Source organism: Hyperolius riggenbachi, chromosome 8, assembly GCF_040937935.1.
Source record: "Hyperolius riggenbachi isolate aHypRig1 chromosome 8, aHypRig1.pri, whole genome shotgun sequence".
Lineage (NCBI taxonomy): Eukaryota > Metazoa > Chordata > Amphibia > Anura > Hyperoliidae > Hyperolius > Hyperolius riggenbachi.
Genome location: NC_090653.1, coordinates 24,882,118 through 24,899,036, shown reverse-complemented (window position 1 = coordinate 24,899,036; position 16,919 = coordinate 24,882,118). Strand labels below are relative to the sequence as shown.

Sequence of the window (16,919 nt, the reverse complement as noted above, 5' to 3'; positions counted from 1 at the left end):
TGGGGAAGAGGAAGGTTGGAGCAGGATCTGGGGCCGTCACTCACCGAAAGGGGAGGGATTACTACGTGCACACAGTGACCACTCACCTCTGCTTTCCTTCCCAGCAGCAGGTAAGTGGCCATAACTTCATTATACTTATTGGAGCTGAGAGCGTCTTTGATCTCCTCCCGGGAGTAGCCCATCTCCAGCATAATCTCTGCAGGACAGAAGAAATGATTCCAGCCATTACGGTCTAACGGTCAGGACATACAGCAAGTGAACGGTCCTACAAACCCCCCTGGGACAAATGGGACCAACCTTACAGAGGAGGACATACAGGGACTAACTATCCACCAAAGCACAGAGGGTGAGATTTAAAACAGACAATATACACAGTGGAGTACAATGTGGACCAGGGCCTGTGGAGTCCCGTACAAAAAGTAACTCCTCAGTTTATAAAATCACCGACTACAGACTCCTCGACTCCGAATCCACAAACACTTGCAAAGTTATGGAGGTGGGTCCAAAAATTCTACACCTCCCACTGCTCAGTTTATGAAATCAACAACTCCAGGTACCTCTGACTCCTCGACTCCACAGTCCTTGCAGGGCAGGGGCGAAAACAACTCTGCAAGAGATACAGCCGCAGGGGGGGCTCAGAAGCCAAAGGGGGGCCCTGTCCTGAGAGACTGACAACGAAGGGCACGGAGGGAAAAAGCTTTCTGCTCTCTGCACAATTGTTCTAATGACTGCATCTGCTCAGCCCACTGATAAGGAATCATACAAAGTTTTTGTAGAGTGATTTTCTAGTTACGCCCTTGCTTAGGGGCTATGGAGTAGGTACAAAAAATTATCCAACTCCGACTCCTCAGTTTTATGAAAACCACTGACTCCATCTCCAGGTACCCAAAATTGCTCCGACTCCTTGACTCAGCCTCCTCAGCCCTGAATTGTGACGCAAACATTCTTACCAATACGCTTGGGGTCAGCGTGGTCCTCCTCCGGCTCTTTATAAGGCTTGAGGTCGTCACTGTCATAGCCGATGTTCATCCACTTGTCAGTCATCACTTGCTAAAAAACAAGAAGCAGAAAGTCAGCTGGGAAGACAAGCAGCCGGACAGGCAGGCCAGACAGAAAAGAGAGGAAGCGGGTCACCTCCAGAGTGCACCTCTTGCTGGGATTCAGCACCAGGAAACCGCCGGAGTACACTCTCGCAGTCTGTGCTCATGTAGAAAGGGACTCTGTATTTACCGCGGAGGACTCGTTCCCTCAGTTCCTGCAAAATGCTCAGGTTATTCCGGGAACCACCCTATCCCACAGTCACAAAAGAAAAGCAGGCTCTGACCCTCCACCAGCATTCAGCTAACAAACTCCCTCCCCCACCCCAGAAAACAGGTCCTGTTATTAGCCGGTTAACACCGCCTCTATCCCATCCTAAGAGGAAACCACACCCTGCCCCCTCCAGCATTATCCACCCCTTCCCCTATAACTTTACCTGACTCTGACCTGCTAGCAGTACTCAGTCACCACCCACCTGCCCGGTCAGAAGAGGAAACCACACCCTGCCCCTCCAGCATTATCCACCCCTTCCCCTATAACCTCACCTGACTCTGACCTGCTAGCGGTACTCAGTCACCACCCACCTGGCCGGTCAGAAAAGGAAACCACACGCTGCCCCTCCAGCATTATCCACCCCTTCCCCTATGACCTCACCTGACTCTGACCTGCTAGCGGTACTCAGTCACCCCAACCTGGTCGGTCAGAAAAGGAAACCACACGCTGCCCCTCCAGCATTATCCACCCCTTCCCCTATAACCTCACCTGACTCTGACCTGCTAGCGGTACTCAGTCACCCCAACCTGCCCAGTGAAAAGAGGAATCCACACCATTATCCAGCCAGCAGCTCCTTTACTCCCATCATAAGCAGAAAATAGACCACGATTATCCACCATTATCATCCTTCCAAGAAAAGCATCATCACAAGAAGTAACCAGGCTCCTATTCTCCATCATTAGTCAGCTAACATTCCCTCTACCCCGGCCTCAATTCACTAAGCTTAACTCCTGTCTTTAATAACTCTTCAGAGCTGTTTTACAGTTATCACCATGGTGATATAATTGTGATAACTGTAAAACAGCTCTGAAGAGTTATTAAAGACAGGAGTTAAGCTTAGTGAATTGAGGCCGGGCCCGTCACAAGAGCAAAATAGATGATCCTCCACCAAAATCCAGCTTCCCTTTATACCCCATCAGAAGGAGTGACCAGGCTCTGATTCTCCACCATTACACTAACAATACCCTCTGTAACCTCATCACAAGAGGAAACCAAACCCTGACCCTCCACCATTACCCGGCTTCTCCTCTAGAACCACATCTCAAGGGAAAACCACGGTGACCGTAAGGCTTGACAGACGACACTCCCCCCCCCCCATAGAGTTTGAGTGTGGCCGCAGCAGTGCTCAGACTCGACATGTCATGTTTCTTTGCTAATGGGTAACGCCGCAGTGTGTTAGCGCCTGACACGCGTGGTGTTAAAACAGCTGCCATTCGGATGTATTTAAATTGCACCCAACTGGCACTCCTGGGTGGCATCCAGGAGAGCTGAACTGGCTGCCAAGCACACAGTTCAGCTTACTGTCTGAAAGGGGCCTTACTCATACAGCCGTCACCCAGTCAGAAGAGGAGTCCGCCAATAGCCAACCATTCCAACAGCACCCCTTTCTCCACACTTCCACCAGTCCCCTACAAGAGGAAACCAGGTTTGATCCTTCACCCAGTCAGAAGAGGGGTTCACCAATAGCCAACCATTCCAACACCACCCTTTCCCCACACTTCCACCAGTCCCCTACAAAAGGAAACCAAATTTGATACTTCACCCAGTGAGAAGAGGAGTTCACCAATAGCCAACAACACCACCCCTTTCCCCACACTTCCACCAGTCCCCTACAAAAGGAAACCAGGTTTGATCCTTCACCCAGTGAGAAGAGGAGTCCACCAACAGGCAACCATTCCAACACCACCCCTTTCCCCACACTTCCACCAATCCCCTAAAAGAGCAAACCAGGTTTGATCCTTCATCATTGGTGGAACCCAGACCAGACACTATATTTGCCCCATAATCCAGCCACCCCCATCAAAAAATAAAAGCAGACCCAGATCCTCAGTCAATACCTAGGCACCCCTAATAGCCCCATCCTTTAAACAAACCATATTCTGCCTCACCACAATTACCCAGCCCCCTCCTCTTAACCTCATCATATACAGTAAATCAAACACAGACCCAACAATTCACTTTCTTCAGACCTCCATTACATATCAGTATCTCAGGAAACCTTGTTGACCATTAGCCGGGTTACAGAGACAACCTATATACTTGTCACACCCAAAGACAACATGCACACGAGCTACTTCCAGATAACTCAACTCAGCATTATAACAGAGATTTTTACCTTGAGGTTCTGACCATCGAAGGGCAAAGAGCCGCTGACCAGTGTGTAGAGGATGACTCCCAGGCTCCAGACGTCCACCTCTGGTCCGTTATACCTCTTACCCTGAAACAGTTCAGGAGCAGCGTAGGGTGGGCTGCCGCAGAAAGTATCAAGTTTTCCTCCAGGGGTGAACTCATTGCTGAAGCCAAAGTCGGCAATCTTAATGTTGGCCTCTGCGTCTAGGAGAAGATTCTCCGCCTGCATCAGTGAGGGAAAAGAAGTCATCAATCATCACCAAAGGAAAGTCAAATGAAGGAATTAAAAGGAAGAACTTTCTAACCTTCAGATCCCGATGGACTATGTTCTTCTGGTGACAATAGTGAACGGCAGACACAATCTGTTGATTGGAAAGGAGAAATAAATTAAAACATTGAAATTACCATATAATTTCTGAAGCATGCGGCTGAGCGATGTGCGCCAAAACCAGGCACCCTATAGCAGCAATGTTATGCTGCATGGGGCATGTAAGAGTAATACGATAACTGGACCCCGAATTAAACCTCCCGCCGAGTTGACACGACTCGGAGGGTGAATAGTATTTAACGCCGCCGGGGAGTTTAGCGGCAGCAGGGAGAGCTATCGTTCGGCTCTCCTGGCGCTCAACTCACCGACGGCGTACTAATACATACACATATTTTTCCAGCCAATCAGAGGAAGGTGGGGCTGTACAGGCCACCTCACCTATCCCACCAATCAGAGGAAGGGGGAGGGGCTGTACAGGACACCTCATCTAGCCAACCATCAGAGGAAGGCACCCTGCCTGTACAGGACATCTCATTCATCTAAAATCAGAGGAAGGAGGAGGGGCTGTACAGGACATCTCACCAGAGGAAGGAGGAGGGGCTGTAAAGGACATCTCATCTAGCCAACCATCAGAGGAAGGCACACTGCCAGTACAGGACATCTCATCCATCTAACCGATCAGAGGAAGGTTGGTCTGTATGGGACTCCTCAACAATGCAGCCAATCAGTGATGTTGTAGAGGTAACCTCATTTATGCAGTCATTAAGAGGAAAGCGGAACTTTAAAGGACTCTTCATTAATATGTCTCTATGGAGTAGGACTTAAAGCACCCAGAGTTACAGGTTGCAAGCTTATGGTGAACCAGAACTCATAGGAGTGTGTAAGGGGCTGAAAGAGACCCACATGCCTTTCCAAAACTCTAAATTAGAAGTTTACCTTCTTAAAACATAAGGTATTTGCAATAATTCAGGTTGGAGTGAACTCTGAGGTGTCTCCACAGTGCATCACCATAGAGCCACATTAATCCATGCCATGCACTGATGATGATCAACCAATCCAAAATAGTCTGCATGCATGTTGGATTATTGTGGCTCTGTACAAATTAACAAGCTGACACATCATTGCATTCTGGAGGTGTGTTCAGCTATCAGGGATACAAAGAGATAACTTGCATATTCAGCAGTGATGCATTGTGGGTGACATCATATGCTCACTTCAACCTGAATATTTGCAAAATTCTTCTGTTTTGCATAGCATTTTGTTAAAGGACACCTGAAGTGAGTAGAATATAGAAGCTGCCATATTTATTTACTTTTAAACAATCCCAGTTGCCTGGCAGCCCTGCTGATTTATTTAGCTGCAGTAGTGTCTGAATCACACCAGAAACAAGAATGTAGCTAATCTTGTCAAATCTGACAATAATGAACAACAGAGTACCCTCTATATGAGGGGACTGTTTTAATAAAACTTAACTTTTAATAATGACTAGCTGATTGCCCGGCGTTGCCCGGGTATGTATTTGGCTGGTGTTGGCTCCGCCTACTTTTTCTAACCCTAACACATAATTACTCACTGACCAAGTTTGTGAGCTTTGCGGTCTTTGGTATCAATAATCTGCTTTGAAATGAAACAAATCTGATTGGCTGTGTGTGGCTCCACCCCTTTTCTGAATTTGAACCCCAGTCACACAATAACCAACTGTACCAAGTTTGAGGCCTGTGCCATTAACAGTTCAAGAATGGTAGCAATTAAATATTCCCCTTGAAAAGCAACAGATGAAGTTTGATTCACTTTTGTAGGCTCCACCCACTTTTCTGAATATTAATCCCAGTAACCAACTGTGCAAAGTTTAAAAACCCTGCCATTAACAGTGTAAGAATGGCTGAAGTTTACATTTTCCCAGTGAAATGTGTATTTGTCTCCACCCACTGATGATCCGGCGTTGCCCGGGAATGTATTTGACTGGTGTTGGCTCCGGCCACTTTCTAACCCTAACACACAAACACTCAATGACCAAGTTTGTGAGCTTTGGGGTCCTTGTCATCAATAATTTGCATATTCCCATAGAAATGAAACAAATCAGATAGGCTGTTTGTGGCTCCGCCCCTCTCCAGCATTCAAACCCCAGTCACCCAATGACCAACTGTAGCAGGTTTGAGGGATCTGCAATTAACAGTGTAAAAATGGCAGCAATTTAAATATTCCACTTGAAAATCAACAGGTGAATTTTGATTGGCTATTATAGGCTCCACCCACTTCCCTGAATATTAATCTCAGTCACCCAGTGACCATCTGGGCAAAGTTTGAGAACCCTGCCATTAACAGTGTAAGAATGGCTGCAGTTTATATTTTCCCAGTAAAATTTGGTTTTGGTTCCGCCCACTATTTGTAACCTAGACACACAGTCACTCAATGACCAATTTTGTGAGCTTTGGGGTCCTTGGCATCGATAATTTGTACTTTCCCATGAAATGAAACAAATCTGATTCACTGTTTGTGGCTCTGTCCCCTTTTCTGAATTTGAACCTCAGTGACCCAATGACCAACTGTACCAGGTTTTAGGCTTGTGCCATTAACAGTGCAAGAATTGCAGCAATTTTAATATTCTCCTTGAAAAGTGACATGTGATTTTTGATTGGCATTTTTAGGCTCCACCCACTTTTCTGAATATTAATCCCAGTCACCCAGTAACCAGCTATGCTAAGTTTGAGAACCCTGCCATTAACAGTGAAGAAGGGCTGCAGTTTACAATTTCCCAGAAAAATCTGTTTTTAACTCCACCCACTTTTTATAACCTTGACACAGTCACTACTCAATGACCAAGTTTGTGAGCTTTTGGGTTCCTGGCATCAAAATTGTGCTAATGGAAGCAGTTTATCCAGCAAAGAAATCTGGTTCTTTTTGGCTCCGCCCCTTTACTGAATTTGAACCCCAAACACTTAACAACCGACTGTAGCAGGTTTGAGGCCTCTGCTATTAACAGTGTGAGAATGGCTGCAGTTTCAATATTCCCCTTGAAAATCAATAGGTGAATTTTGATTGGCTCTTGTAGGCTCCACCTACTTTTCCGAATATTAATCCTAGTCACCCAGTGACCAACTGTGTGAAGTTTGAGGACCCGGCCATTAACAGTGTAAGAAAAGCTGCAGTTTACATTTCCCCATGTAAAAAGTTAGTTGTTTTTGGCTCCGCCCACTATTTCTAATCTTGACATACAGTCACTTAATGACCAAGTTTATGAGCTTTGGGGTCTTTGGCATCAATAAGTTGCATTTTACCTTTGAAATTAAACAAATCTGATTGGCTGTTTTTGGCCCGCTCCCTTCAGAATTTAAATCCCAGTCTCCCAGTGACTGACTGTAGCAAATGTTAGGCCTCTGCTATTAAGAGTGTATGAATGGCAGCAATGTAAATATTCCCCTTGAAAATTAAATGGTGAATTTTGATTGGCTGCTGTAGGCTCCACCCACTTTTCTGAACATTAGTCCCAGCCACCCAGTGGCCAACTGTGTCACGTTTGAGAACCCTGCCAATAACAGAATGGCTGAAATCAATCTAACAAATCTGATTGGCTGTTTGTGGCTCCACCCCTTTAGTGCATTTGGACCCCAGTCACCCAATGACTGACTGTATCAGGTTTGAGGCCTCTGCCACTAACAGTGTAAGAATGGTAGCAATGTGAATATTCCCCTTGAAAATCAATAGGTACATTTTGATTGGCTGTTGTAGGCTCCACCCACATTTCTGAATGTTCATCCCAGTCACCCAGTGGCCAATTGTGTAAAGTATGAGAACCCTGCAATGTAAAAAATGAAGTTGTTGGCACTGGCCACTTTTTCTAACCTTGACATACAGTCACTCAATTATCAAGTTTATCAGCTTTGGGTTCCTTGGTATCAATACTTTGTATATTCCTATTGAAAAATAAACAAATCTGGCTGTTTGTGGCTCTGCCCCCTTCCTGAATGTGGGCCCCAGTCACCCAGTGACCAACTGTACCAGGTTTGAGGCATCTGCTTTTACCAGTATACGAGAATGGTAGCAGATGAAATATTCCCTTTGAAAATCAAATGGGGAATTTTTATTGGCTGTTGTAGGCTCCACCCACCTTCCAAAATCTTAATCTGTCACCCAATGACCAACTGTGCAAAGTTTGAGAACCCTGCCATTAACGGTGTAAGAATGGCTGCAGTTTATATTTTCCCAGTAAACGTTGTTTTGGCTCCGCCCACTTTTTGTAACCTCAACACACAGTCACTCAATGACCAAGTTTGTGAGCTGTCAGGTTCCTGGCATCAAAAATGTGTGAATGGAAGCAGTTTATCCACCAAGGAAATCTGATTGGCTGTATGTGGCCCCGCCCTTTTAGTGAATTTGGACCCCAGTCACCCAGTGACCGGCTGTAGCAAGTTTGAAGCCTCTGCAATTAAAAGTGTAAGAATAGCAGCAGTTTAAATATTCCCCTTGAAAATCAATAGGTGAATTTTGATTGGCTGTTGTAGGCTCCACCCATTTTCTTGAATCTTAATCGCATTCACCCAGTGACCAAGTGTGGCAAGTTTGAGAACTCTGTGATTAACAGTCTAAGAATGGCTGCAGTTTACATTTTCCCATTTAAAATGAACGGCTGAAATTTGATTGGCTGTTTTATGATCCACCCACTTTTCCTGGATTTGTAACCTCGGTCACCAAGTGACCAACTGTGCCATGTGTGGGGACTCTGGCTTGATTACTGTGAGAATGGCAGCCTTTTACATTTTTTCCATTGACTTGAATGGGTGGAATCTGATTTGCTGTTTGTAGCTCCGCCCAGGTGTGCAGGGGGGCCGCGAGACCCCCAGAACATATCATCCCAGGTAGTAAGGGATCTGTGTACCAAGTTTTGTTCAAATCAGTCAAGCCGTTTTCGCGTGATCGCGGCACATACACACACACACACACATACACATACACACACACATACACACACACACACACACACACACATACATACATACATCCGATTTTATATATATAGATTTATAAAATTCACTAACTGCTTTCATAACAAATACATACTCTGTGTAAATAACTGAGCTAGGGGTAAATTATAAGTACAACAATGTGATCACAATCACACCCCTTCAGCTCAGCGATATCATAAAGTATATTACACAATACCCCCCACCAAAAATAAACCCAACATGTTTCACTTCTAAAATGAAGCTTTTTCAAGGGAAAACATAATGTGCTATAAGTGCAATAGTGCTAGGGTGTAAAATACAAGGTAATAATAAAATAACACAGAGCTAGGAAGAGTGTCCGCTCATGATAGCAGTATGAAAGCAGTTAGCTAGTGAATTTTATAAATCATTATTAAAAGTTAAGTTTTATTAACAGTCCCCTCATATAAAGGGTACTCTGTTGTTCATTTAGGATTTCAGGTGCTGTGAAGGAAATCTGACAATAATGTCAGAAAAACCTGGTGATACACTGTCTATTAGCATAGACACCTGGGGATTAAGTTTCCTATAGCTACAGGTTTACTATATCAGAGTTTACTATAACAAGATTCTACTGTATGTCTTTTGGTATTTGTTGAGGACTCAGGAGTTGAGCAATGCTGGATCTAAGTGCTTTGCAGTTCAGGTGTGTTCAGTGACAAGTACACTCTTGCGTTCTTCTTTAGGGTGTTTTATATGTGAGTATAGAAGAGATGACAACGCTGGAAGGAACAGCTCTCACCTGTCGAAATTTGGCACGGGCCTCTTTCTCTTTCATACGACCATGAGAAACTAGGTAATCGAAGACCTCACCTAAGAGAGTCATTACAAGAGAGCGTTACACGATGTGGGAGGGAGAGATGGAACAGAAAGCAAAACGAAAGGAGGGGGGCCTAACAGAGGGAGAGTGTCGGGAAGGAGGGGGAAGTGAAAGACAGAGAAGGAAGAGAGAGTCACGGGGAAGGAGTGGGAGGAAGAAATGGAGAGAAAGGAACCGGAGGGGAGAAGTGAGGGGGTAAAAATAACATGGGGAGATGTAATAGCAAAGGCAGAATGACAGGAGTTACAAAGCGCAACATTAAAGGTGGCCATACATCTCTCGGATAGACAGCCGATTGACCATCCAATTCAATAATTATTATAGAATGAAAATTGGAGCCGCCATGACCATCCCTGATCGACAATGCGCCCAATTTCGGGCCAAAATTGGTTGCATGTATTGATCAGACAGGCTGCAAGATGTTAGGCCGTCGTGGTCGATCAGGTGCTCGGTGATAATGGTGAGCGATATCGGAACGAGCGACAAAACCCCCCGGCGCTGACCCCCTAATGTAAAAAGTGCCCCTCTCCCCCATGCCTAGAGCAGTATACTTTACCTGTCCATGCTAGTCCTGGCTCCATGGGGGTGGACAGGGGAGGGAGGCGGATGCAGCGTCACAAGGACGATGCCCGAGAGATTTCATGCTTAAATCAATTAGGGTTAGGCGTCACAGGGGGAGGGGTCTGTGTGAGAGTAGAGTTAGGTTTAGCTACAGTAAAATATCAGTATTTAATACTGATATTTTCCGATCCTTGTTTAGGCTTTAATAGAATATCTGTAAATTGATCTTGGGGCCAGGAGTGTTGCTAGCCCCAAAGATCAGTGGCACATGCCACAGATCTATTCTGGGGTGCCCCGGATGTCCTCCAGGCAGAGTCAGCTGTGGTGCCTCCATGGTGGGCATATTGGGTGCCATGCTGGGTGCTGTGGTGCCTTTATGGGGGATGCAGGGAGCTGTGGTTCTACTATAGGGGCATACTGGGAGTTGTAGTGCCTCAATGGGAGGCCCATGGGAGCATGTCCACTAGAAGGTCAGGGAATGCTATGGGGGAGCTGCCAGATAACCTGGCAGCAGGCCATCCCACCCAGCAGAAAGCCAGGTAACACTGCCTATTTATGTGATATGCTACAATTTGTTTTTCTGTATTAATGGAGAGGGGGCTTCATCCAACATTTTGCTGGGCAGGCCTACTGCTGTTAAAGAGAACCTGAGGTGGGGTTTGTGAAATTATATTAGGACATAGTAAGCCGATTGGAGGAAGCTTACGGAGGCGGGGAGGGAAGGGACAGAGGCGGGGAGCCGCACTATACAGGAGGCGGCTAGCAGCGGTGAGTGGCAGCCAGAAGGTAAACAACAGCCTATCGACAATTTGTGTGTCGCTAGCCTTGCGTTTTTTATAATGGGGGACAGCAGAGCACCGGGGGGGGGGGGGGGGGGGGGGGCGCGAGGGACCAGTGAAAGGACACAGAGGCTGGTGATAGTATGCAGAATGTGCTTCTGTGTCCTAATACGATTTCACAAACCCACCTCGGGTTCTTTTAAGTTCATGTCTCCACCCATGACCACACCCAAATTATGTGTGGCCACACCCATTTTCTGTCTGGCGATCCCAAAAGTGCCCTAGATCCCTTGGGATCCTAGCAATGCCCCTGCTGGGCGCCAAGATTTCTAGGCACCCTTTTATTATGTATGTGGTGGGCTGACAGGTCAGAGAGGAGGGGGAAAGAGAGGAGAGGAAGACAGATGCAGGAGGGAAGAGAGAAGTGAGGCAGAAAGAGGAGGAAGAGATGGGGAATGGGAGCGGGGAGAGGAAGAAGAGAGAGGAGGGGAAGGCAGGTGGGGGATAAGAGAGGGAATGGGGCCAGAGGGAGAGGCAGAGGTGAAAGATGGAGAGATACAGAGAAGGAGGATGGAACAGCTAGTGGGAGTTACAGAGTGAGACATGGCGGAAAGGAATCAGAGATAAAGAGGAAGCAGGATACCTCCGCTGGCATATTCCATGATGAGATACAGCGTTTTCTCTGTCTCTATCACCTCAAACAGCTTCACTGTAAAACAAGACAGAGGGAGTCAGAAGACAAACAGAGATCGCACACACAGTGGGACTCATGCCCATAACCTCTTCAGTAGCTTGAACTCTTGTTTTATTTCATGGTTTTATATATTTGCTGGCTTCACGTTGTTCACTGACATGAAACACCCAAAGTTTTGCAAGTTTGTTCCTAATAGTGCACATACATTAATGGATACGCACAATAGCAAAATAAATTAATGAACTGAGTATTAGCATATGAATCCTGATATCTCTCCTGTGTGAGATAAAGTCATCCTATGGCCTCAATTTACTAAGATCATGCTGGAGATAATAAGGCAAAAGAAAACTTGCCACCACGCAGTGAGAGAGTTATCTTACCTCTTCATTCCTTACGTTACCTCTTCTGTAGTTAATTTACCTCCTCTGTAGTTATTTTCACACGCAGTTAATGAACAGCCTGTCTTTAACTCTGGAGTTATTTTACAGATTGAAGAGTTAACTTAAAGACAGAAAAGTTAACTTTAGGTTTGCCTGAGGTAAAATGTTTCCTGAATACTACATGCCTTATCACCATGGTAACATGGAGACTGGTGGGAGTGTCTGAGGGCTGGAACTTGGGAGGGTTAAAGAATCATCAATCAGGAAGCAGGGTAAGGGAGGATATTACATCACAATTGGCTTCAGACACAGACAGTCAAAGATGGAACCTGCCATGAACTGTCAGGAGCATCAATCTCTGCAAATACTATATGAAAATTCTGTGAAATCCAAATGTGGACAGTGAAATGCATATGTAATGTAAGTACAGCCAATATTTAGCTACTGATCTATGTGTTCTCTCTGAGACCTTTAACCTTTTTTTCTCTGAGACCGTATACCTAACAGCTCCTCTTTAAGCAGCAGCACCAGATCATGAGCGACACTGGATCTTATCACACCATCTTGCATGTGAGATAAAGTTAGGATTTGTACTGTGAATTAGGTGTTCAGTAATGTGTAGTAACTAGGGATGGTCAAATAATTCTGGCTTCCATGCAGATTTTCATGCACATTCTATGATACTTGAATCTGGGCCAATCACATGAACTGGCTGATGAAATAATTGGCCAGATTGATAGGTTTATACAATCTGCATTACATTTGCATACAAACTGGTATCATCTGCATCTTATTGCCCATTTCTAGTAGTAGCCGATGGTGATTAACGTGTGGGTCAAGGTAGCTTAGAAAACAATTCTGCATCAGGCTGACATAAACGTAGATATAATATCTCACCAATATTTGGGTGGTTAAGTCCCTTCATTATCCGAACCTCACGAAACAGCTGCAGAAAGAAAGAAAATAAAAGTCAAACATGGCTCACTTTTAAATTGCAATACAATAAATTGCATACAGCACACTATTTATAAACATATCACACACCAGTCACTACTGATCTCCCTGTCACACCAGCCGCTACTGATTCCATGTCACACACCAGTCACTACTGATCTCCCTGTCACACACCAGTCACTACTGATCTCCCTGTCACACACCAGTCACTACTGATCTCCCTGTCACACACCAGTCACTACTGATCTCCCTGTCACACACCAGTCACTACTGATCTCCCTGTCACACACCAGCCACTACTGATCCCATATCACACACCAGTCACTACTGATCACATATCACACACCAGCCACTACTGATCTCCCTGTCACACACCTGTCACTACTGATCTCCCTGTCACACACCTGTCACTACTGATCTCCCTGTCACACACCAGTCACTACTGATCACATATCACACACCAGCCACTACTGATCTCCCTGTCACACACCAGTCACTACTGATCTCCCTGTCACACACCAGTCACTACTGATCTCCCTGTCACACACCAGTCACTACTGATCTCCCTGTCACACACCAGTCACTACTGATCTCCCTGACACACACCAGTCACTACTGATCACCATGTCACACACCAGTCACTACTGATCTCCCTGTCACACACCAGTCACTACTGATAACCATGTCACACACCAGTCACTACTGATCTCATGTCACACACCAGTCACTACTGATCTCATGTCACACACCAGTCACTACTGATCTCCCTGTCGCACACGAGTCACTACTGATCTCCCTGTCACACACCAGTCACTACTGATCTCCCTGTCACACACCAGTCACTACTGATCCCATGTCACACACCAGTCACTACTGATCCCCATGTCACATACCAGTCACTACTGATTTCCCTGTCACACACCAGTCACTACTGATCTCATGTCACACACCAGTCACTACTGATCTCATGTCACACACCAGTCACTACTGATCCCATGTCACACACCAGTCACTACTGATCTCCCTGTCACACACCAGTCACTACTGATCTCCCTGACACACACCAGTCACTACTGATCCCATGTCACACACCAGTCACTACTGATCCCCATGTCACACACCAGTCACTACTGATCACATATCACACACCAGTCACTACTGATCCCCATGTCACACTCCAGTCACTACTGATCTCCCTGTCACACACCAGTCACTACTGATCTCCCTGTCACACACCAGTCACTACTGATCACCATGTCACACACCAGTCACTACTGATCCCCATGTCACACACCAGTCACTACTGATCCCCATGTCACACACCAGTCACTACTGATCTCCCTGTCACACACCAGTCACTACTGATCTCCCTGTCACACACCAGTCACTACTGATCCCATGTCACACACCAGCCACTACTGATCCCATGTCACACACCAGTCACTACTGATCTCCCTGTCACACACCAGTCACTACTGATCTCATGTCACACCAGTCACTACTGATCTCCCTGTCACACACGTCACTACTGATCTCCCTGTCACACACCAGTCACTACTGATCCCATGTCACACACCAGTCACTACTGATCTCCCTGTCACACACCAGTCACTACTGATCCCATGTCACACACCAGTCACTACTGATCTCCCTGTCACACACCAGTCACTACTGATCCCATGTCACACACCAGTCACTACTGATCTCCATGTCACACACCAGTCACTACTGATCTCCCTGTCACACACCAGTCACTACTGATCTCCCTGTCACACACCAGTCACTACTGATCTCCCTGTCACACACCAGTCACTACTGATCTCCCTGTCACACACCAGTCACTACTGATCTCCCTGTCACACACCAGTCACTACTGATCCCCATGTCACACACCAGTCACTACTGATCTCCCTGTCACACACCAGTCACTACTGATCCCATGTCACACACCAGTCACTACTGATCTCCCTGTCACACACCGGTCACTACTGATCCCATGTCACACACCAGTCACTACTGATCTCCCTGTCACACACCAGTCACTACTGATCCCATGTCACACACCAGTCACTACTGATCCCATGTCACACACCAGTCACTACTGATCCCATGTCACACACCAGTCACTACTGATCACATGTCACACACCAGTCACTACTGATCACATGTCACACACCAGTCACTACTGATCACATGTCACACACCAGCCACTACTGATCTCCCTGTCGCACACCAGTCACTACTGATCTCCCTGTCACACACCAGTCACTACTGATTCCATGTCACAGACCAGTCACTACTGATCCCATGTCACAGACCAGTCACTACTGATCCTATGTCACACACCAGTCACTACTGATCTCCCTGTCACACACCAGTCACTACTGATCTCCCTGTCACACACCAGTCACTACTGATCCCATGTCACACCAGTCACTACTGATCTCCCTGTCACACACCAGTCACTACTGATCTCATGTCACACCAGTCACTACTGATCTCCCTGTCACACACCAGTCACTACTGATCTCCCTGTCACACACCAGTCACTACTGATCTCCCTGTCACACACCAGTCACTACTGATCCCATGTCACACACCAGCCACTACTGATCCCATGTCACACACCAGTCACTACTGATCTCCCTGTCACACACCAGTCACTACTGATCTCATGTCACACCAGTCACTACTGATCTCCCTGTCACACACGTCACTACTGATCTCCCTGTCACACACCAGTCACTACTGATCCCATGTCACATACCAGTCACTACTGATTTCCCTGTCACACACCAGTCACTACTGATCTCATGTCACACACCAGTCACTACTGATCTCATGTCACACACCAGTCACTACTGATCCCATGTCACACACCAGTCACTACTGATCTCCCTGTCACACACCAGTCACTACTGATCTCCCTGACACACACCAGTCACTACTGATCCCATGTCACACACCAGTCACTACTGATCCCCATGTCACACACCAGTCACTACTGATCACATATCACACACCAGTCACTACTGATCCCCATGTCACACTCCAGTCACTACTGATCTCCCTGTCACACACCAGTCACTACTGATCTCCCTGTCACACACCAGTCACTACTGATCACCATGTCACACACCAGTCACTACTGATCACCATGTCACACACCAGTCACTACTGATCCCCATGTCACACACCAGTCACTACTGATCTCCCTGTCACACACCAGTCACTACTGATCTCCCTGTCACACACCAGTCACTACTGATCCCATGTCACACACCAGCCACTACTGATCCCATGTCACACACCAGTCACTACTGATCTCCCTGTCACACACCAGTCACTACTGATCTCATGTCACACCAGTCACTACTGATCTCCCTGTCACACACGTCACTACTGATCTCCCTGTCACACACCAGTCACTACTGATCCCATGTCACACACCAGTCACTACTGATCTCCCTGTCACACACCAGTCACTACTGATCCCATGTCACACACCAGTCACTACTGATCTCCCTGTCACACACCAGTCACTACTGATCCCATGTCACACACCAGTCACTACTGATCTCCATGTCACACACCAGTCACTACTGATCTCCCTGTCACACACCAGTCACTACTGATCTCCCTGTCACACACCAGTCACTACTGATCTCCCTGTCACACACCAGTCACTACTGATCTCCCTGTCACACACCAGTCACTACTGATCTCCCTGTCACACACCAGTCACTACTGATCCCCATGTCACACACCAGTCACTACTGATCTCCCTGTCACACACCAGTCACTACTGATCCCATGTCACACACCAGTCACTACTGATCTCCCTGTCACACACCGGTCACTACTGATCCCATGTCACACACCAGTCACTACTGATCTCCCTGTCACACACCAGTCACTACTGATCCCATGTCACACACCAGTCACTACTGATCCCATGTCACACACCAGTCACTACTGATCCCATGTCACACACCAGTCACTACTGATCACATGTCACACACCAGTCACTACTGATCACA

The 16,919-nt window shown here is 46.6% G+C and overlaps 1 protein-coding gene across 1 annotated transcript in view; it reads right to left on the bottom strand.

Moving 5' to 3' along the window:
• The window catches only part of MARK4 (microtubule affinity regulating kinase 4), a 96,251-nt gene that overhangs the window by 17,036 nt on the left and 62,296 nt on the right, over window positions 1–16,919 (bottom strand). Inside the window, 9 exon segments of the mRNA XM_068250084.1 lie at window positions 87–196; window positions 951–1,050; window positions 1,135–1,173; window positions 1,175–1,255; window positions 3,428–3,664; window positions 3,747–3,803; window positions 9,434–9,504; window positions 11,495–11,560; window positions 12,823–12,871. Coding sequence (XP_068106185.1) covers window positions 87–196; window positions 951–1,050; window positions 1,135–1,173; window positions 1,175–1,255; window positions 3,428–3,664; window positions 3,747–3,803; window positions 9,434–9,504; window positions 11,495–11,560; window positions 12,823–12,871 — 810 coding nt within the window.